This window comes from Mesocricetus auratus, unplaced genomic scaffold (genome assembly GCF_017639785.1).
Source record: "Mesocricetus auratus isolate SY011 unplaced genomic scaffold, BCM_Maur_2.0 Super-Scaffold_100676, whole genome shotgun sequence".
NCBI lineage: Eukaryota > Metazoa > Chordata > Mammalia > Rodentia > Cricetidae > Mesocricetus > Mesocricetus auratus.
The window spans coordinates 83,782,270-83,804,360 of record NW_024429266.1 but is presented as its reverse complement, the minus strand read 5'-3'; the positions used below and the strand labels follow the sequence as shown (position 1 = coordinate 83,804,360).

The window sequence follows — 22,091 nt, the reverse complement described above, 5'->3', positions numbered from 1 at the left end:
ATGCCCAAGAATGCTGAATGATGCTGGTCATATGGTGCATTCTGCCAGCGTCTCACCGCCACCAAGGATCAGGAGATATCACAACCCCTGTGAGACCTACCTTGGTGACCTGATGTTTTCCCTGTGTCACTGCCAGCTCCTCAGAGCAAACCACACATGCTGTATGCTGCATTGTCTCCAGGCTGCCCTGCTGCAGGACCCTGGGAGACTTCAATCCCAGTACTTCTGCCTCTGACTTTTCTTAAAATCCCTGAATTGCTGACAGAAGGAATGGGGGAAACTGCAGAATGATTACATTTGAACTGGGTCTTTATTGATGATCACCAAAACAAAGTAGGAAGGACAAGTAAAACATAAAATATATACTTTATAAGGATTTATATCATGGGCTGGAGAGTTGACTTAGAGGTTAAGAATACTGGCTGATCTCCCAGAGGTCCTGAGTTCAATTCCAAGCACCCACATGGTGACTCACAACCATCTATAATGAGATCTGGTGCCCTCTTCTGGTATGTAAGCATACATGCAGGCAGAACACAGTATACTTAATAAATAAGCAAAATCTTTTTTAAAAAAAATATATGAAGTCAGTCTCGGTTGGTCTCTGTCTCTCTGTGCCTTCCCGTTTCCCTCCCTCTCCCTCTTCTTCTCCCTCTCCCTCTTCTTCTCCCTCTCCCTCTCCCTCTCCCTCTCCCTCTTCCTCCCTCCCTCCCTCCCTCCCTCTCTCCTTCCTCCTACCTTGATGCTGGGGGTGGAACCCAGAGCTTCACACACATACGTGCTATGCAGGTGTTGTAGTTCTGAAATACATTATTACTTTGACCCCCTCTACCTCTCCCATAAAATGTGAGCCTAGAAATTGACTAAAAAAAGCAGTGATATATTTAGATTCCAACACCAAGTAAACCAATATTTTTAAGTTTTCAGTTATATGTAAAACTTAAATTTTTACTCAGCAAGTACATATAACTTTATATGTGTTTTTACATCATTAACTTTTATTATTCCAATTTTGTCATACTTGTAGAAAAACAAGTCATGCATATAGCATTTCAAATAATAATTAATAATAAGCTGAAAGTTTAGAAGCATATATGTACCTGAAAATTAAGACCCAGAACTGGAATGCACAGTGTAATTGGAGGCTTATGGTTCCAGAGGGTTAGAGTTCATCACCATCATGGTGGGGAGCATGGCAGCAGGCGGGTAGGCAAGGCGCTGGAGCAGTAGCTGAGAGCTTACATCTTATCCACAAGTTGGAGACAGAGAGATAGATTGGGTCTGGCATGGGCCTTTGAAACCTCAAAAGCCAGCCCCTAGTGGCACACCTCCTCCAGCAAGGCCACACCTCCAAGTCCTTCCCAAGTGGTTCCACCATCTGTGGACCAAGTATTCATATATAGAGGCCTGTGGCAGCTGTTCTCATTCAAACCATCCAGATAGCTTTGTGCCTGGGGTTAAATGAGCCGAGCTGGGTGACAATGCTCTGTGCTATTTCTGGGATTCAGAGCATGCTGAATACATTTTAACTTTTATTTTTGTTATTCAGTGACTAGTGAGGAAAGGAAGGAACATTGGCTAGAGTGACAGGCATCCATTCTGTTAGTTTGAGGTGAAGCAACTGTGTCTCTGAGTCCAATGGTTATTAAGTTTCAGAAATCCAGTCTGGGAGTAGTGTGGCACATGATAAACGATTGACCAGTTAGGAAAGAGTTAACTAATGAATGACAGATGGGCAAAGAACCTAAGAGGCTTGCACAGCTGGGTCTGGAAGCACACACTTTTCTTCTAAAACAGGACACCCTGGGTACATGGTGAGTCCAGGACAGCCAGGACTACATGGCAAAACCGTGCCAAAAGGAAGAAAGGAGGGAGGGAGGGAGGGAGAGAAGAGGCAAAGAGGGGATAGAAAGTATGAAAGAAAGAAAAAGGAGGTGTGAAGGGATTAAGTAAGGCCTTCCCAGTGGACAAGAGAAGGAAAAGACCTCCTGGGGCATGTGTAGCAAAATTCTTTCTCCATTTCTTTTCTGTCGCTGTGGTAAAATACTCTGACAAAAGCAACTTAAGGGAGAAAGGGATTCTTTGGCTCCCAGGTTGCAGTCTACTATAGCAGAGAAACCGCATTCCACCCACAACCAAGAGCAGAGAGCAATGAATTAACGCATGTAGTGCCTAGCTTGCCTTCTCCATCTTGTACAGCCCAGGATTCCCTACTCAGGAAGGAGTTGTATCCACAGTAAAGATGGGTCTTTCCACATCAGTTCATGTCATCAAAACAGTCCCTCACAGACATTCCAGAGGCTAACCTAAATCTCAACAGCTCCTCCCAGGTACACATGGAAAGCTGCCTCTAGGCGTTAAGTTGATTCCAACCACCCCATCCTTGTCTTGATGGAGGATGTTGTATAAAAGAAAAAGAATGCAATTTATCTACGCTGGAAGAACCAAAACCTGTATTTCCTTTTGAACAACTAAAATCTGATTTCAAACAAATCCTAAACAAGTAGATCATTGTTATTATTCTCAAGAATTTGAGCTCTGCTTACCCCAAAGTTCCCCCATGCTGGTTTGAATACATCCATTTCTTGGAGTCAGAGCAGGTCATGATGCCTGGGTTTAAGCAGAGTAAGAACACATTTGCATTTGGCAGTTATTGTCGGGTTTATCAGAGGTCCTGTATAAATCTATGCACCTTGGAAGATTTTGTAAACTTTTCAACTGAGGACCATTTTCCTCATGGGGTCTCCTCATTGCTATCTATAGTATAAACTGATGTGTTTTGTAGCAAGATAATTTTCAAGTGTACTTACTCTGTAGGAGCAATACTCATTGATCTAAATATTTTATGGTCTACCACCAGTTTACAGCTTGGAATTCAAAGCTATGAATATAGTAGTATTTATGATATGGACTGTTATTTCCTGAAAAGGCTTCAATTAAAAGGCCAATTCAATTCATGTGGTTTTACCACACAGCACCACCTTGCTATAACAAGAAATACACAGTTACAGTGTCTCCCTGGAAAGCAGTATATGTCATCTGGTTTAAGAATTTAAGAGGCTTGTGGTGAATGCAAACAAAACAGAATAATTTAAAGACAGATAAAGTTGAGAAATAAAATGATACGAAAAATCAAAGCCTGGAATTACATTGAAAGTTTTATAGAAGAGTGCAGAAAACATTGTAGCCTTATGTGACGACTTACTGTTTTTAAAATAAACCTAACCAGCATAAATTCTTGAAATCATAACTTCTTTATCTTACCCGTATACTGTAGCTACAAAACCGCATTGAACTTTCCAAGATGCCCCTTGCAGGTTGCATTAGAACGGTAGGAATGGAGTTTGGGGAAGCAGCTCAGTCTGTAAAATGCTTGCTATACCCTCATGGTAGCATATGTTTGTAATCCCAGCCCTGGGGCAGTAGAGACAGGCAGGTACCTGCACTCACTGTCCAGCAGTCCAAGCCTAATCAGCAAGCCTCATGTCCCAGTGAGAGACCCTGCCTTAAGAAACAAGGTGGACAGCCTCTGAGGATTGGCTTCTGACCTACATAGGCTCTCAAGCACACAAGCACACAGGCACGGTAGAAGTGATCCACAATAGTTTGACATCATCTGGACTACTTTGAAGTCTGTCAGATGTAGTAACACAGTAGCTAGGATGAGGGGCGGGTATAGGGTGGCTGTGCTACAGTTAAGAATGGGAGCTGAGACTCAGTGGTATGCTCCTGCCTCATTGTGTCTTCCAAGAAGGATGCAACTCAGCAGAACCCTGCCTACAGAGGAGACTGAATTTCCCATATTGCATCCGGATCAAAAAAGCCCTGTCCTCTTGATGACACCAGCTGTCACCAGCCGTTCTGTGTAAACACAGGGAAGTGCTAAGTGAGAGGTTTCCTTTGTGTGTGAATACATTTTTGTAACGTAACATAGGAGAGTTTAAATTTCAGTTGTCTGGAAACTTTGTTATTCTTAAATACCGCGCTGGTTGATTAAACAAAGGCCCAACGTAGAAGGTATTTAATAATGAGGTTAAAATAGCCTCTAGTTCGGAGAATATATCGGATTGATATGTTAGCATACTTCACAGATGTAGACAAAATGATCATGTTTTGTACCCTGTCCTTTAGCATAATATAGTAATATTGGATACTTACCTGGTCTCTTTCTTGCAGAGTTCCTTTAGCCAGCAGAACTTACATCCAGACAGCTGGGCTGCGATCGACCATAGCCTGGGCCATGGCATCTATTGCGGAAATTAAGGTCAGGAAGATGCCTGTATCCCTCTTAGTGCTTCCAGCAGGTCCTTCCTGATAGTGGGCATCCAGCTTACTTGGGGTCTGAGGTTTCCTTGTTGTTGTTTCTTTCTCCCTTTTATTTTTATTTTTTGTTTTTTGTTTTTTGTTTTTTGTTTTGCAGCTGCCATTTGACTTAAAAGCTGTTACGGTTTCTACTTTTTGTTTTGTTTCTTGCTTCTTGATTTTCTGTACTGACCTTCTTTAAGCATTTTGACTGGAAAGGCAGAGGCCAAAGTGAGTTGCATTTTATTTTTTCTAATATCGTGAGTCATAAAATGTGGCATAAAGATCCTAAATCTTTAAAAAAAAAAGTTGGTTTTTCTCTATTTTCAAGATCTTCAGCAGTCTGTAAATGTTCCACTGGCAATAAGAAAATTCTGTTTTCTAGTTGAAAATGTTCTGTATGAGCTCTGCTTGTGTTAGTGCCTAAAAGCTATTCTGAAACTTCCCTGTGTTGCCATATTTGCATTAACATTTCTTCTCTGTGATTTCATTGCAAATGCTGTCTTTTTGCTGTGAAAACCCTCTTTATCTGGGTTAGCCAGCTCAACTACAGTTTGACCACGTCTCGTGTCTTATTGATCATTCACACCTTTCTTTTCTTTATATCTTCAAGTTCAGGTTTTGTTTTGGGTTTGGTTTTTTGGTTGGTTGGTTGGTTGGTTTTGCTGTTTTGCCTTTTGTTTCCCCCAAGCAGTCCTGAGCACCCTTTGGTCCCGAGGCAGGTCTTGAACTTGTGACTATGCTTCTGTATCAGCCTCTTTGTTTTCAGTTTATTACCACCACACTCAGTGTTACACCTGGTTTTGATCTTTTCTGTCCCTGTCTCATTCTTTGGAAACATCCAGGAAGAGACATGGCAGATCCACTTCCTGTCTTCCTTTCCACTTCCTGTCTTCTTCTCCTAACCTTCCCGTCACAGGGATTTTGCTTACTGATTATTCCGTTAAGTTGGTTCGCCCGCTAGGAACTGATCGGCTACCGTATCCCCCATTCCCCACCCCCCACCCCCGCTTTCATTCCAGCTGCACATTCTGGATCACTAGTGTTTCTCCGCCCTTCCCTGCCTGAGACCTTTGCAGCTGTCCTGACTTCCTCTCCCAGCCCCCAGCTGTCCTGCCCATCTGTGATGTCAAAGCACACTCGTCATCACACATTTGGGTACAGAGGCAAAGATCCCTCCGAGATGTGTTGCTCCATACCCTGTTTGTTCTCCTTCCCATCCCCATCTCGGGTGATGTCGTGGTTAAAGTCTTTTCCTGGCCATCGCCTCTCCTGTTGTATTGGACTGGGACACTGCCCGCATCTGCCCTCCTCAGCTCTCATTCCTCCTGGTGTACCGTCTCGACTGCCAGGAGCCTCTAGTCTGGAGTTCTCCCCTTCCAACCATGATGTTCTTCCTGACTGCTAGTTTCTGGTGTTGCAGATGAACTGCCATTAACTTGTGAGTTCTCTTGGTTCTTTCTGCTCGTAGACTCCTAAGAGTTTTCTTTTCACCTCTAAAGCTCGGGAGCGTTCCCAGGTTCTTCTTACATGTGGTCTTTTGCCTGGATGTCTTTCCATTCAAGTCCAGAGTTTCCAAATCTGCCTGACCGTTCAGTTCTGTGTCCAGCACTTACTGGACAAGGACTTTTCAGGGACAATATTTAACAACTCTGTCTCAGTCCCTTGTTTGCAAGATCAAAATAACATCGCATACTGTTAAAGTAGTTGCTAGGGTTGAGAGTCTGGGCCTTGCAGTCCTCATGGGCTGGGCTTAGCTGCTTGTCCTTGATAGGCCAATTACAAATGACTGAGGAGATGGCTCTGTGCCTAAAGGCAGTGGCTGCCCTTGTAAAGGACTAGCATTCAATTCTCAGCACCTACACAGTGGATCACAACCCCCTGCCACTTCCAGGGCATCGAAATCTCTTCTGGCTTCCTCAGGCCTCAGGCACACAGATAGTGCACAGACATACATGCAGGCAGAAGGCTCACACACATGAAATAAAATAATTCTTAAATTAAAAAAATCAAGCAAATAATCATGAATAGTGAAAAAGATGTATTCAGTGAGGCCACATTAGGAAAGAAGCTAACGAAAAATATCCAGTGACCTACTCATCTATAAGTCCATCCTTATGGACTTGTCCTGACAGAGTATTTAGGTTTCAGTAAAGGGCTGGTATGATTAAGCGGTCCTGGTCCTTCCCATCATTGTCACCATTGTCTCACCCCATCTCTCATGCACAAAGGTCTGACAATTGTCAGAACGGTGTGAAATCTCTCAAAGACAAATTCCTCTGGCTTTTAGTTCCCCCAGCATAAGGTTCCAAGGGAAATTCTTGGGGTCCATTTTCTCAGGAGTGAGAGGGGAGACTCTCCTTCCTGCCATGATGGTTATAATAGGTTCATATCAGGACAAAATGAATTAGCATTAATAAAGCAATTAAACTAATGGCTGTCAGGGAAAAGTGTACACGTATTAGTTGTTATGGCAGTAGTATTTAAAGTTATTATGGCATATGAAATGCTACTATTTAATAGTAATTTATTATTCCTCTTAGCTAAGCACTCTTTCTTCCAATATTTAATGTCATTGCCTCGGCTGTCTTGTGAATTTAACTTTAAACTCTTTGTTTTTGACCTCTGAAATTCCTAGAGAGCATGTTAACTTGCTGGCTCCATCCTCCAAGTCATTCATCCTTTCCCATGTGCCTTTATCCCTTCATATTTTACCTCTCCATTTGAGTTGTTCTTCTAAGTTCCAAGAGTACCTGAGACATGATCTCCCTTAATTTATCTGTTGATTTTTCTAACTTAAAAGTCATAGTTTTTTGTTGTCATGTGTATCTGTGAAGTCTCAAATCATCACTCCTCCAGCAGTTAACAGCTCTACTCACTAGGACATATATGATGCGTTGCTCCCCATTAGAAGAGCCAGTGTTCTTCCTCACTAAGGCAAAGTGTGCTACCAATGGATATTTGAATACCTGGAATAAACGGTCAGAGGCAAACAGGTCTCTGTATCAACAATGTGAAGAGACTGTCAGCCCGGAGATGCCTGAAGGAAGGGCTTCTGCCCTGTGGTCTCCTTACAACCTAAAGCTCTGAAGACTAGTTCCATTGCGTTCTTATTACTCAACCCAGGCATGGCAGACCCCTACCAGTTCCTTCATGGGGATCTCAGTGGGAGCCCAGCTTCTCTGAGTGCCAGAGCCTTGAGGTCTGAGCATCAGCTTGACCAGGGTTCCAGCCCCCATGCTATTATTTAAACCTATATCCAGGTTTATTTTGGTATAAGACTAGAGACATGACTGCCATCTGTTCTTTTCTGTACTTTCAGTAGTTCCAAAGTTTGCATTTAAACATAAATGTATGTGACCATACACATATCTGAAATCTTATCTTACCTTAGTCTTGATGTAGACAAACGTTTGGTGTCAGGATACAGTCTTTCTTGCCTGAAGGATATGTCACTTCTTTCCTTCAGGTGTCATCTGGTTCTGACACCTGACTCTGACCTGGGGACCCTGCATCCTCTGTAGACATGTCCAGTGAAGGATGTTTTCCTCCCACATCTAAGTGCCACTCAGCCTGAAGTGGGGTGGGTATGTGTCCTGCTTGCTCCTCACTGGTTATTGGTTCTTCTCCTCAAAGTGCGTACTACTGGATTATGCCAGTCAAGTGCAGACCTCTCCCTATTGTTCCTGTTAGAGTTTGAGCCTTATTCCTGTCTGCTTCTTAATGACCCCTGCTGTAGCTATTGGACATTTGCTTTTATTAAACCAGTTACACTGACATATCTCTACACAGTGTAAATATCTCACAACAGGCAGCTGAGGCAGGGGCAGCATAAGAACCTAAGAGTTTGAAGACAGCCTCGGTAACATTGCAAGGCCCTGTTTCATAAAAAGGAAGAATTCTGTTCTCACACAACAGTTGTTTTTTTGGTTCTACACTTAAAGTTCTCTTCCTTCTTACTGCCTTGAGTACCAGGCCCAGAACTAGTGTGTTCTCTCCATTCGGAGTCTGTGCCTACATAACATTGCCTTTTGTCCTTCAGTAGTGAATTGTCTGTTCTGCCCTACCTAGAAGCAGGAGCTGGATTTAGCTTCTTTGTTCATACCTAAGGACATTTTCCCTCTAATAAGCCATTGATGTCACCCTGTCCACTGCTCTAATAGCTCACAACTTTGGAGGAAAAAAAAAAGATACACACGCACACACGCACACACAAATCCTCTAATAAGTCCAAGGTCCCTTTCTCGGTTAATCCACTGCTGGAAACAGCTGACACCTGATGCCTCTGGTTCCTTCCTCCCCATTCTCTCATTACCCTCTGGTTTCATGAAACCCTCACTGAACCTGCCCCTCATCCTTTTTAACATATGATGACGTGACCACTTTCCCTGAAACAGATTTTCTCTGCTGGCTCTCCTCTCGCTCAGCATGACAGCCTCACCTCCCATCATCTACACCTGCAGCACCCAGGCCTGACGCATTAGATGTCCCTTGTTATCTGCCCTTGCTTCCCGAGCGATCTCACCCAGTTCTTATGTTTTAATGCCACTTATCAGCTGACTCACGTGGACTGTTCCCAAATTTGTAACCTAAACCTTGAGTCTCTAGATTCATCTATCTGGTGACTTACTTGTCGTCCATACCAAGCGGTCTAAGAGGCGTCTCACAATGAGTGTGTTGGAATCGTTTCCTCCTCCTTCAACTCTCCCTCCACACCTCTGTCCCTACCAGTAACAAACAGTTCTTCCCCTGTTGGTCAGGCAAAAGGTTTATTCATTCCAGCCTCTTGGGTTTCTTTAACAGCTCACACCTAAACCATCTAGCTCCACTTTTAAAATACACCCAGAACCAGCCTGCTTGTGGTTTATAATCCAGAGCAGCCAGCGCCATCGCCTTCAACTGCAATACCATGTAACCTTAATTGCACCCTATAATAGTTGCCTGTCCTTCATCGATAGAGCCAGAATCCTTAGGATACTGACAAGGTCTGACATGATGTTATCTCCAGAGTGGGAATAATTAGGTTTTTTTTTTCTCCAAATTTCTATTTCCCTCCAAACACAAATAGTATTGCATTGTCCTGACTCCTTGGAGCTTTGTGGACCACACAAAGCAGCCTGATGCTGTAGGAAGTCATGTGAATGACATCCAGGTGATACAGAGCAATGCACGACTTGTCCTGCATGCCCTCCCTCTGCCATGGTGATGGCATTCTTCCATTCAAGTGGTGACCATCAACCTGGCTTCCAGAAAGAGTAAAATCCCAGGTGCCCTGCTTTGGGGGAGCATGCAGCACAGGCTGCATGTCACTGTAGACCTCTGAGGTCTGGGGATTTTACAGTCTTGGCATTCCTTAGCTACATCTCCAGTGTTACCATCGCCTTTGTCCCCCGCCCCCCACCACCTTGACTATACCAGGCTCCCTTCTGCCTCCAACCATGACAGATGCAGTCCTGCCATAGGACTTGAGCTGCCTGAAATTCTCCTAGAGTGTAAGAAGGAATCTTGATTCCTGAAGTAATGACTCCCCAGGTCTAGGCTTCTTTTACAGTAGACCTATTGCAGCAGACTTAGTAACAGCAATTTCTATTTCTGATTAGGCTGGAGCACTGGTTCTGGATCCAATGTGTGGCCTTGGGACCATCCTTGTGGAAGCTGCTGAAGAGTGGCCAGTACGTTGCAAAATTTGATCTAAATCAAGTTGTGTATTTATTTTAATAATTAAATCACTTACCAATATTTTACAAGTAGATAGTCTTGTTTTAGATTGTTGTAATTATATGAGTTCCTGTTTACTATATTCATAAGATATTTTGAAGAGTTCATTAAATTTCTGTATTTTTTTAATGTTATGAAGAATTTAAGACAATATGACAGGATTATGATAATTATTCACACATTATACTAATTTCCAAGTTCCTTAGGCATCTATAAGTCTATAAGATGTTCTTAATTACTGAAATAATTAACGGATTATTTATGCTTAAATATGGGCTTCTTTCCCATAGGATGTATATTACATGGGTGCTGATGTCAGCGACTCGCAGTTACTTGGTGCATGTGACAATCTGAAGGCTGCAGGCCTTGTGGATAAGATTAACTTACTTCAAGTCTCTGTTACAGGTAAGATAATAAAAAAAAAACCACAAGACAAGAGCCACTCTGTGTGGGTTTCGTTGCTTATGCCCTGTGGAAGGTCTTTGGGGCTAACATACACTTACTTTCACTACTATTGTTTGATTTTTTTTTTCCAAAACATCCCTGATTGGGAAGTGGTATTTATGATGTTTCCATAGACTTTAAGCTGGAGCACACTTTTTGAAGATGTGTTTGCTACAACTGAGTCATCTCATGATCTGTAATGAAAGGATGCAACCATAACATAGAATATTAGAAGGAGAAGAAATTATTTGATTTTCTTTCATGTGAACTGCATGAAATGAATTAGCCAATCCTTAGCTTCACATTGGACACAGAAAAGTGAGTTAGTCACTTACCCTTGGGTGCTAAACCAATACTTTCAAGAACCCAGGGAGGTCTGGGGCAAACCAGGATGGATGTGACCGTCACCCCCTCTTCGTTGATAGGGAATCAGCAGAGGCAGATGGAGCAGACACCAAGCATGCAGAGTCCCTGTCATATCTCCCCAACCTCTGAGGCCTGGCACTGTCCTAGCAGACTGTGCTCCTTGCTTGCCATCCTTTGGTATTAAACTCTTCTTTCTACAAAGCAGCTCATTTAATTCTGCTGCAGAAGATGTATCGTGCTCTTGGCCATGAGTAAATACTGAACCTGGAATCCAAAAGAACAGTATGTTTCTATAGTTTCTCTCCTAGAGAGAGAGCAGCAGAAATGAGTAACACAGGAGAACATGTTAGAGTCAGTTTTGTAGAGAAGCTTCATAAAGCCGCCTCAAGGAAAGACTTAGGTTGATCGCACGCTCCCGGTGACCAATTTGCTCTGCCTTAAGACCCAGATTTCTAGAGTAAACAAAGGTGACCAAATCATGTTCTCGTGAGTCTGATTAGACCTGTAAGAGGACAGCTTCCTAAGTTGTCTGAGAGCCTGGGCTTTAAATAGGTTTGCCTTCTCCATGATGCACGCCTTGCAGACCTCCCTATGCCTAATTGAAATGAACAAAAGAATGAGCAGCATAGACAAGCCAGCAGCAGCTGAACCGGGGAAGGTGATGAGTCAGTGAAATAAGCCTCTCCATTGCTTTTGGACATAAAGGAAAGAAACAAGTTGTAACAGTTTCCAGTGTGGTGTCTGTTTCCAGTGCTCCATGGTCCTTTTTTTCAGGGTTGCTGAAGCAGCCTGTGACCCAAAAAACATGCCTTCCACAGGGCACTGTAGCACAGACATTTTCAGATGTAATATGTTCAGGGAATGTCTCACTAAAAAGCCTCGTGGGGCCTGTGAGGGGTGGGAAGGTGTTTAATAACATACAGGCATAGAAAAGATGAATCAGCTGAGGAACAGAAAATCAGGGCAAGATGATTGGGTCCGTTTAAATATAGAACTAGCTTTAAACAACCAAGAGAATGCCTGTTTCTGACAGAACACGAGTGTTCCAGAAGGGGATGACAAGCCGCAGAAAACACAAAGGAAAAATAGAAGGGAGAGAGTGCCCGCTTCTGGAAAAGCCATCCACCAACTAATCCTATGCACATGCCTGAAAACATACCTGAGGGTCTGTAAAGCTTGTAAAAAGAATCGTAGCTCCACAGTCCTATATTTTAATTAATTTTTACCCATTTTTCTGCCAGAACAAAAGGAAAACCCTAGCAGTTATTTTGCTCAAAAGACCCACAGTTTTAAAACGAAACTTTTCTCCCCGTTCTTGAATTGTCCTTCAGAGATGTAAGAGAGCTGCTCACTTGTTTGCTTCCGCTGTTCTATTTTAAGGCCTTGTCCTTAGTTACGGTGATCCATCCACAGGTAGCTCAGAGCACTCGGCTTACAGGGTTTCTCTGTGTGCTGGCTTGTGAGTCGGTGCTGGTCCACAGTCTCTGGCCCACGGTCTGTTGCGATGCCCTAGGTGAACCCCGCAGCCCGTAGTTCTTCCTGTGCTGTGGACTGTGAGAACTAGTGCTGGAGGAGGGGAGGGCAGAGAGGCCTATCTACAAGGATTTAAAGACCTTTGGTGAAAATGGAAAGGCAGCCTTTAACAGACTCTGGCCCTCTGAGTTTCCCCTGCCAGCGACCCTGCCAGACCAGGGAGGATCACACAATAATGTTGCTGCTCTCTATCTTGGATCTCCAAAACATTCAGAGGCTTGTCATCTCGTAGAAACAATATAGATTCTCTAAATTTTATTGACTACTTTTTAAATCCTCGGTAGGTCAGTGTCTCCTTGGGATGGTTAGTACCTGACCTTGCTATAACCAGAGTCTCTGGTTTCTTCATTGCAGAACTGCCGCTGCCGTCACAAAGCGTGGATGTTATTATTTCTGACATCCCATTTGGGAAAAAGTTCAAGTTAGGAAAAGACATCAAAAGCATTCTACAGGAAATGGGAAGGTAAGTTGTTGAATTTATTTCCATAATTTTTTTTAGCTACAGGCCATTTAGTCAAAATATATCCTTGCCCTTAAGTCTGTTCACAGTGGAGCAATTTTCCAAAATTTTGATGTTTAATTTTCTAAAAGTTAGAAGTTTAAAACTATGTTTTCTGTGTCTTCTTATACCATTAATTTTATTGTTGAAAAAAAGGTCCCTTTTGTTCCAGTCACCAGGGTGGATAATTTCAGTATGTACTTCCTCTGGCCCAGACCCCACACTTTATAGATGAGTTGCTGGGGCCCAGAGAGGTTAGCCTGTGCCTGGTGACAGGGTTGCTGAACCTCAGGCTAGAATGGCAGGGGCAGGCCCATGGCTGGCGTGCGATGGAAATGCAGAATAGTGTCCACACCAAGCTGTCCGATGCTGACCTCAAGATACCATTTAACGGAAGTGTTTTTGAAGATGTTGAAACAGTGACCTTTTCCAGTTATTTGCATTTACAGGAATAAATAGATAAAAATAAGGGATCAATCCATGATAGATTATGTCAGCTGGACATTTAATGGACAAGAACATGAGTGTTGTGAGCCTGCCATGGGAGTAATAGGTCACCAGCTGAGCGTATATTTTGGAAAGAGCAAATTCAGTGTCAAGGCTAACATTCCGTGAGGAAGTCATAGCCTAGCTCAAGGTCTAAGCCCTCCTGTTAGCTCCAGTTAGCCCTCCTGGTAGCTCCAGTTAGCCCTCCTGTCAGCCCTCCTGTCACCCTTCCTCTTAGCCCTCCTGTCAGCCCTCTCACTGCCTCTTGTCAGCGGGGTGCGCCATGATTCTCACTTGTGTGTGTGTGCATGTGTGTTTGTTCATGTGCACACTACAGAGGCCGGAAGTCTCTGTTGTCTTTCTGGGTCACTCTCCTCACAATTTTTTGAGACAAGTTCTCTGAACACAGAGCTCTTGGATTCGGCTAGACTGTGACCAGCAAGCCCCAGGAGTCTGTGTCTCACTAACCTGCATGCTGGGATCTCAGGCACACACCACCACATCTGTTCTGAGCTGGGGATTTGACCTTGGAACCTCCCATTTGCATGGCAAGTACCTTACCTGCTGAACGTGTCCCAGCTGATGGGCCCAGTGTAGTTAAAGCACGCCTGCATCTGCTGTCCCAAACGCCCCAGGGAGGTGGGGGTGGAGAGACAGAGCTGACTCTGGAGTGACAACTCTGATAATGTGTGGGTGCACAGACATAATAAGCAAAGTAAATGAGTTATAAAGAAGAGTTAAAGTACTCCCCGTGCCTGGGTCCCCGGCTAGCTCAGTTGGTAGAGCATGAGACTCTTAATCTCAGGGTCATGGATTCAACCCCCATGTTGGGCACCACATATAGTTGTGTTGGGGCCTGAATATGAAATTTGATATAGGCCTCAGCTCAATTCCAGGAACTCTAATCTCCTATGGTCTTTTAGATGTCAGCTGGTTGCCTCCGGATGGCCTGGCCACAGTAGAGAATGACTTCTAGTTTTCGTAACAATACACCTAGGCCCCACACCCATCATGGGAGCTAGTGAGACATGCCTGGGGACCATTGAGACATGCCTGAAGACTGGTTGGAAGTGCCATTATGGAAAGTCTGAGGGTTTGTGTACATGCATTCTAGGACCATCTCTAGGGTTAAAGGAAGTGTTTCTTAGTCAGCCCTATATATACATGATAATAGATGTCTTCTGTCAGTACCCCTGCTTTTAGAAAGCTATTTAAGAGGATGCTTGACAATCTACAGATTCAATGCAATCCCCATTAAAATCCCAGCATAATTCTTCACAGACCTTGAAAGAACAATAATCAATTTTGTATGGAAAAACAAAAGACCCAGGATAGCCAAAACAACCCTGTTCAACAAGGCAATGTCCGGAGGCATCACCATCCCTGACCTCAAGCTCTATTATAGAGCTATAGTCCTGAAAACAGCTTGGTATTGGCACAAAAATAGACAGGTAGACCAATGGAATCGAATTGAAAATCCGGGTATTAACCCACACACGTACAAACATCTGATCTTTGACAAAGAAGCTAAAAATATACAATGGAATAAAGAAAGCATCTTCAACAAATGGTGCTGGCATAATTGGAGACTGGCATGTAGAAGAATGCGGATCGATCCATGTTTATCGCCATGCACAAAACTTAAGTCCAAATGGATCAAAGACCTCAACATAAATCCAGCCACACTGAACCTGTTAGAAGAGAAAGTGGGTGGTACCCTTGAAGGAATTGGTACAGGAGACAGCTTCCTGAACATAACACCAGTAGCACAGACAGTGAGATCAACAATTAATAAATGGGACCTACTGAAACTGAGAAGCTTCTGTAAGGCAAAGGACACAGTCAGCAAGACAAAAAGGCAGCCCACAGAATGGGAAAAAATATTCACTAATCCCACATCTGACAGAGGGTTGATCTCCAAAATTTACAAAGAACTCAAGAAGCAAGTCTCCAAAACACCAAAGGACCCTATTAAAAAGTGGGCTGCAGAACTAAATAGAGAGTTTTCCCCAGAGGAGTCTAAAATGGCTGAGAGGCACTTGAGAAAGTGCTCAACATCCTTAGCCATCCGGGAAATGCAAATCAAAACAACTCTGAGATACCATCTCACTCCTGTCAGAATGGCTAAAATCAAAAACACCAATGACAATTTATGCTGGAGAGGATGTGGTGAAAGGGGGACACTCCTCCATTGCTGGTGGGAGTGCCAACTGGTTCAGCCACTTTGGAAATCAGTATGGAGATTCCTCAGAAAAATGGGAATAAACCTACCACAAGACCCAGCAACTCCACTCTTAGGCATATATCCAAAAGATGCCCATTCATACAGCAAAGATGTCTGTTCCACTATGTTCATAGCAGCTTTATTTGTAATAGCCAGAACTTGGAAGCAACCTAGATGTCCCTCACCCGAAGAGTGGATAGAGAAAATGTGGTACATCTACACAATGGAGTACTATTCAGCAGAAAAAAATAATGGAATCATGAGATTCGCAGGCAAATGGATGACACTAGAAGCAACCATCCTGAGTGAGGTAACCCAGTCACAAAAAGAGAAACATGTCATGTACTCTCTCATATATGGATTTTAGACATAGATCTGGGGAGTGCCAGCCTACAATCCTATGGCCAGAGAGTCTGGGAAACAGAAACTTTATTTAGTGGCTGATCGAAGAAGAGGCAGACTCCCTTGGTTAAGTACTGAGTTGAACTCAAGAAAGCCAGTAACAGAGAGGGAGGACTGATGATCAAAGGGATTAAGACTGGGCTGGTTTAACCCCCAGAAACAGCTGACCAGACAAAGGTTAACTCTTGAATCCCAGGCATCAGCCTGGGAATCCAGCATGGGACTGATCAAGACCCCCTGAATCTGGGTGTCAGTGAGGAGGCCTAGGTAATCTATTGAGCCTTGGGCAGCAGATCAGTACCCATCCCAAGTATACACACGGACTTTGGACTCCCATAGAACAATGTGAGGTGCACTCTCACCCTGAACTCTTGGGGAAGGGTCTAGGCCCTGCCCTATATGAAATGACAGACTATGGACACCCCCATGGAGAGCCTCACCCTCCCTGGGGAAATGAGGGGATAATGGGGGGGGCTGGGGGGAGGGCACGGAGGAGGGCAGGGAATGGGAGAGGGACCTGGAACTGACTTGTGAAGCAACCTCGTTTCTTATATATATATATATGAGGATGCTTGAATAAACCAGTGTCTCCAGTATGGACTGAGAGCTCTCCTGAAATGACAAGATGTCTCTGTCTCCTTCTTAACATTGTTGGGTCGCTAAGACTTCCCTAATCCACACTCCTCCACTCAGGGTTAAATGCGGGGCTGTTCAGATGGTTCCAAACACAGCCCCAGAGACATCAGTCCAGGATAGATGACCCCTGTAGCGTAGGACTGTACAGGCCAGACCCCGGCATAGTTGGAAGTGTTTCTCTATCTTGCCCAGTCCCACTGGACCGGTTTCTCTCCCACCTGCTGGGTTCCCCTAGCTGCTTAGGAAATAACACTCTGAGACTTAATGTCAATTACAATTGTTTGGCCAATGGCTCCACCCCACTCAAAGCAGCAGTGGTACAGGCATCACTTTCTTGAACATCCCTAGATGAACATCCCTAGTTAATTCCCTCGTTTCACATACCAGCTCCATGTTACAGTCATTGCAGGAACATTTTCATACTACTATTGTCCATCTCCCACCACTGTCCACATTTCAAATTTAACTTAGATCTGGGCTGAAAAGGCCTGGAATGTGCTCAGGGAAGAAACAGTTTCTAGTAAAATTTGGAAGTGGAAGAATTTTGTGGAATGTTTTTCTACATGCCGTCGTTCAGTGAGTAATGAAGCAGCAAGTGAGGACTCCTGCCTCAGGCCCTGTCTCAGAGCCCCCAGCTGTCCCTTGGCACCCACCCTCAGTGGCACCATATTCCAGACTGAGCTCTGCTCCCCTCTTTCTGGTTCCCCCACAGGGCGAACCACTCCACTCTGAGTGCCTCCTTCTGTTGTCCCTGCCCCCACTGCCTCCCAGCCTTGGCCCCTCCTGTCACTCCTTTCTGTCACTCCTGAGCCTCTCAAGTGTGCGCCCTGCAGCTTCTGCCTCACTCTGTAACTGCCCCTGGTCCCCTCCTCACTACTGTAGGTCCTTTAGTGTCTCCCGCGCGCGCACTCGCGCGCGCGCGCGCGCGCTCTTCATGCTCTTCAGTCACTGTTTCCACAGATGTGTCACTGACAGACAGCACTTGAGGGACTGAGTAAATAAACTCTCAAAAGCCGACGTCTCAGGGTCTTCCCTTTATGAGATCTCTCCTTAACTGTCCCTTTGTTCATGTCCCAGCTCCTCCCTGGTGACCTCCGTCGTCAAGACTTTGCTTTCTTGAATATGCTGGTTCCAGAGGATTCTGCCATTTGCCTTCTCCGTTATACAATCCTTTGTTAGAATGTGACTACAAATTACTTTGAAGCTTGCCTTTTAAGTAGAGCAAAAATAGATAATTAAAGCAGATTTGTACTAGAGATTCCATAATTACTATAATGAATATGCATTATAGAAGATGCCACCTAATTATCAAAACGCTTGTACTTAAATAGCTGAAATCAAATTTCCGATTAACAACTATTTTAAATAAATCGGGTTTGTTTGTTGTTTCTGAAGGAAGAAATACTCATCCCAATATCCTTTTTTTTTTTCATTTTTGTCAGAGTGCTGCGTGTTGGTGGAGCCATGGTCTTGCTGCTCAGTGAGGATCACCACAGGCACCTTAGAGACTGTGGAGGCAGCAGCATCCTCCTGACTTCCCGAGACAATATCACTGACCCCGAGGTGAAGATGCTTCTGAGCCCTGACAAAAAAACTGGCCCATCAGACACAGCGTCACCTTCACATAAAGCCAGTAGCTCCCGGTGCCCAAGCACAGTGTTGCCCTGTGGCTGGCTGGTGCCATTGGAGTGCTTCAAAGTCAGCCTTGGAAAAACAGATGCTTTCATATGTAAATACAAGAAGGCACATGCTTCTGGACTGTCTCCAGCTGGGGGCCTTGAGCCAGGCCCGCAGCCTGAGACAGCAACCCTGCAAGAATCCCCCGGTCTCCAGGATTCCTCATAGCCCCAGAGCTCCAAGTGCACAGCCCTGCAGATGATGTGGCCAGGGGACATACTTGTTGAACAGGGCTCCCTGCTCTCCCATACTCAGTGTTCTCGACAAAGAGCAGTTGGTGGAGATCTTGAAAGGACTCACTCAGTGTTGAAAACTACTTCATCCTGGAAATCAGACCTCTGGAAGTGACGAAACCTCTATGTGTAACCTTTTTTAATATATTAAACTTGAATTTTTTAACCTATAATTTGCTTCTCCATTGAAACAAAAATAATTTTTATTTGCCACAATTGGTGACTCATACTTTGTAAAGTATCAGATAAGAGTAAGCTGAAATTCTTCAGCATGATGAAAATGAATTTTGCTTTTTTGAAAAGTTTATATTTTCATTTTATGTCTGGGTATGAGTGCCTACATGGATGTACGGGCACTCCATGTGTACAGTTGATGGAGACTGGAAGACAGCATCATATCCCCTAGAACTGGAGTTACAGGCGGTTTTCAGTTGCCTTGGGGGTGCTGGCAACTAAATCCAGGTCCTCTACAGGAGCAGTAAGTGCTGTTATCCACTGAGCCATCTCTCTAATCCCTGGAATTTGCTTTTTTGAAAAAGCATTAATAAATTGTTTCCTTTCTCTCCTTTGTAGAGATTCAATGTGTTTCACGTATTTGCTTCTTGAGAAAGAGAAGTTGGAAGGTAGTGGAACATATATTTTCTTACTTGACCTTTTATATAGTAACTCATTTTTTGTCAGGTTTGATACTGTTTCAACAGCCTTCCTATATTTAGGAATTCCCCACCTTGTGACTCTCATCTCCCCCATAATTTGTCTTTCAAGTAGGGTATGGTGTTTATTCCAGCCCTGCCCCCAGGAAGGTACATTGACTAGTGAGTGGAAGCCGTGAATCTGTGTATAGTAGCAGCAGCAGAAAGGTGGTCTTTGCCTGCCCTGGAGTTTTAGCTTCTAGCTTGGCTTTTTGGCTTTGCTAAGTGAATTTGGAATGCTGCATGCTAACCCTGAATACCTTCTGCTTTTGCTCAAACTCTCTAGATTTGCTTGTTCACAACTAGGATGCTAATCTGGTGCTAGACACTCATGGATTTTAAGCAAAAAGCCCCCAGAAATGTGTGTTGTTGTCTGTGCAGGCTGGCTGGACCAAAGACAGGTTACAGAGAGCAATGTAGCAAGCTGGTGGGGTCTTGGTGCCTCTTCACAGCAATAGAACACTGGCTAAGACAGAGGGCTCTAACCAGAATTCTAGGTATATAGAAGAATTCAAAGGCCGTATGCAGGGAGGCACTGGAATAAACTTACTGTATTTGCCCATCCTTCAATTCTGCGCTCTCCCAAAGCCCAAACGAATGTGCCCTCCATTAAGCATTGATGGTGGAAGAATCTCTGTAGGGCCTGGACTGTGGAGGTAAGGGATGTAGGATACTGCTGTTGCAGTAGGCCTGATCTCAGTAGGGAAGATGAGCACTGCATGAGAGAGGTAAAGAAGCAGCTGTCATTGGGCACAGACACAAGTGGAGCCCAAGGCCTGAGTGGCACCTTGCGTGTCTCATCCCCAGCCCCGTGGGTAAGGGAGACTAAGTTGAACATCCCTAGACTCCACTCAACACCAACTACAGGGAAGTCTATGGAGTCTCACTTATTATGCCCAGCTGGAAAACAATGACTCAGCTCTACCTAGAACTACCATCAGGTGATATTACACTAACCAAACCCACACTAAGTCTTAACACCACATCAAGACCTTTGAATGAAAGGAGGGGAGAGACCTCCCAGCCCTCCAAGGAAAGAATTATGACCAACTAAAACAAAACTGCTCACCAAGTAAGGGGAACACCTAGACATCTCTTTCCATTGCCGGCTGACAGTGGCCCTGTGTTAGCCCTCATTCTTGGAATTCCAAATACCACTCCTGCCCACCGGTCAGAGTGAGGGCTCAGAGGGCTTCAGTGATAAGTGAACCTTTGACTCTGAACTGCCTCACAGTCCTATCCTACACAATAAATACTAAATACCTACTGTTGCCAAAGCACTTGTATTAATCGGTTGTTTCTGCTGCCACAAAATACCTGCTAAAAGCAACATAAGAACAAGTGTATTTTGACTCCTGGTTTGGCATTACTGTCCATCAAACTTAGAAAGGCATGGTGGCAAGATTATGAAGTAGTTGCTCACATTCTATCCAGTCAGGAAACAGAAATCAATAGATGCTGCTGTTCACCTTGATTTTTCTTTACATTTAGTCCAGGTCCCCAGCCCATGAAAATAATGTCAGCCCACATTAAGGGTGAGTCTTCCCACCTAATCTAGAAACACCCTCACAGCATTCCTGGAGGTTTGTTTCCATGGTGACTCTAAACCCCATCAAGCTATCAGGATTAATCATCCCAGAGCTGTTCTGAGCCTGAAGCACATTCATGACCCAAAGCTGAATTCAAACATTTAGTTCGGGGGAGGGGAGGGGATAAGAAACAAGCGACGTCATTTATTTGCTAGGTTGTAACAGTCGTGGTAGCTGTGAAGATGGAAAAGTGCCAGCCTGGGAGAAATGAGACAGACGGAGAGACACCTGTGAGTCCCAGTCTGCCACCTATTGAGACAATGGACCCTAAAGAGATGGAAATTTCCCCAGGAGTCTGCTGGGAGAAGGAGAGGGTCCCAGCCAGAGGAAGAACTTGTCACACAGATTTCACAGTCCTAACAACATATCAGACCACCTTACAGGGGAAGAGTAAAGCCAAGAGAATGGGTCGGGGTGGGCAGGACCACACGCTGTCCTTGACCAAATGGATGTGTGGATCTTTGATTTCACTTCAGTACACTAAGATGTATTTAGGGGAGTTGCTGTATCTTTGTCCCTCTTGCCAATATGGCTGCTTTGAATACATCTGTTCCTGCTTTCCAACATTAATTTGACTCTTAATTGTCTTATTGAGGACTGGTGGCCAAAATTAGCTTGTAACCCTCCAAGTTCAACAACAAAGTGGTTGTGGAGTAGGAGACTAGATTTTGCTTTTGTTTTTTCCTTTTCTCTTCATGCATGTGATGTGAGTGGGTATGTGTATGTATGCATGCTTGCATAGGTGGGGACTCATGTATATATGTTCATGCATGTTAGAGGTTGATGTCCTAAATCACTCTACATCTTTATTCTTTTTGAGGCAAGGTCTCTCAGTCAAACCCAGATCTGAAGTTCTGGTTCATCTAGCCAGCCAGCCTGCTCTAGGGATCCCTGATCTCTACTTTCTGAGGCTGCGATCACCAGCTGCCATACTTACCCAGAATGTATGTGGTGCTAGGAATCCAAACAGCAACTTCCTTACTGTTAGGTCAAAAGTGGCAGTGCTGGTGACATTGTCCTAAACAGGACTTTGGCTGGGTGATGAAGGGCTGTTATCAGGTAAACAATCCTAAAGATTTCTGCTTACTAGAAAAACAAGTATCTTTTTTTTTGTTTGTTTTACTTATGTTTTTGTTTTCGAGACAGGGTTACTCTGTGACTTTGGAGGCTGTCCTGGAACTAGCTCTTGTAGACCAGGCTGGTCTTGAATTCACAGAGATCCGCCTGCCTCTGCGTCCCGAGTGCTGGGATTAAAGGCGTGCGCCACCAACGCCTGGCAAAACAGGTCTC

At 44.3% G+C, this 22,091-nt stretch overlaps 1 protein-coding gene and 1 non-coding gene across 4 annotated transcripts in view; both read left to right on the top strand.

Annotated features, from left to right (window-relative positions):
* Thumpd2 (THUMP domain containing 2) overlaps nucleotides 1–19,085 on the top strand; it is a 33,439-nt gene extending 14,354 nt beyond the window's left edge. For 2 of the 3 annotated variants that reach the window (XM_021231299.2, XM_005077291.4), the window contains exons 6-10: nucleotides 4,177–4,264; nucleotides 9,903–9,974; nucleotides 10,311–10,425; nucleotides 12,718–12,826; nucleotides 18,053–19,085. In XM_021231299.2, the coding sequence (XP_021086958.2) occupies nucleotides 4,177–4,264; nucleotides 9,903–9,974; nucleotides 10,311–10,425; nucleotides 12,718–12,826; nucleotides 18,053–18,455 (787 nt within the window). In that variant the 3' untranslated portion in view covers nucleotides 18,456–19,085. Of the gene's footprint in view, nucleotides 1–4,176; nucleotides 4,265–9,902; nucleotides 9,975–10,310; nucleotides 10,426–12,717; nucleotides 12,827–18,052 lie in introns of those variants that run through there. The other variant, XM_021231300.2, reaches the window with a different exon arrangement.
* On the top strand, nucleotides 14,110–14,182 carry Trnak-cuu. The gene has a single exon. It is a non-coding gene; the product is annotated as a tRNA-Lys (tRNA).
* Nucleotides 19,086–22,091: the final 3,006 nt, after the last annotated feature.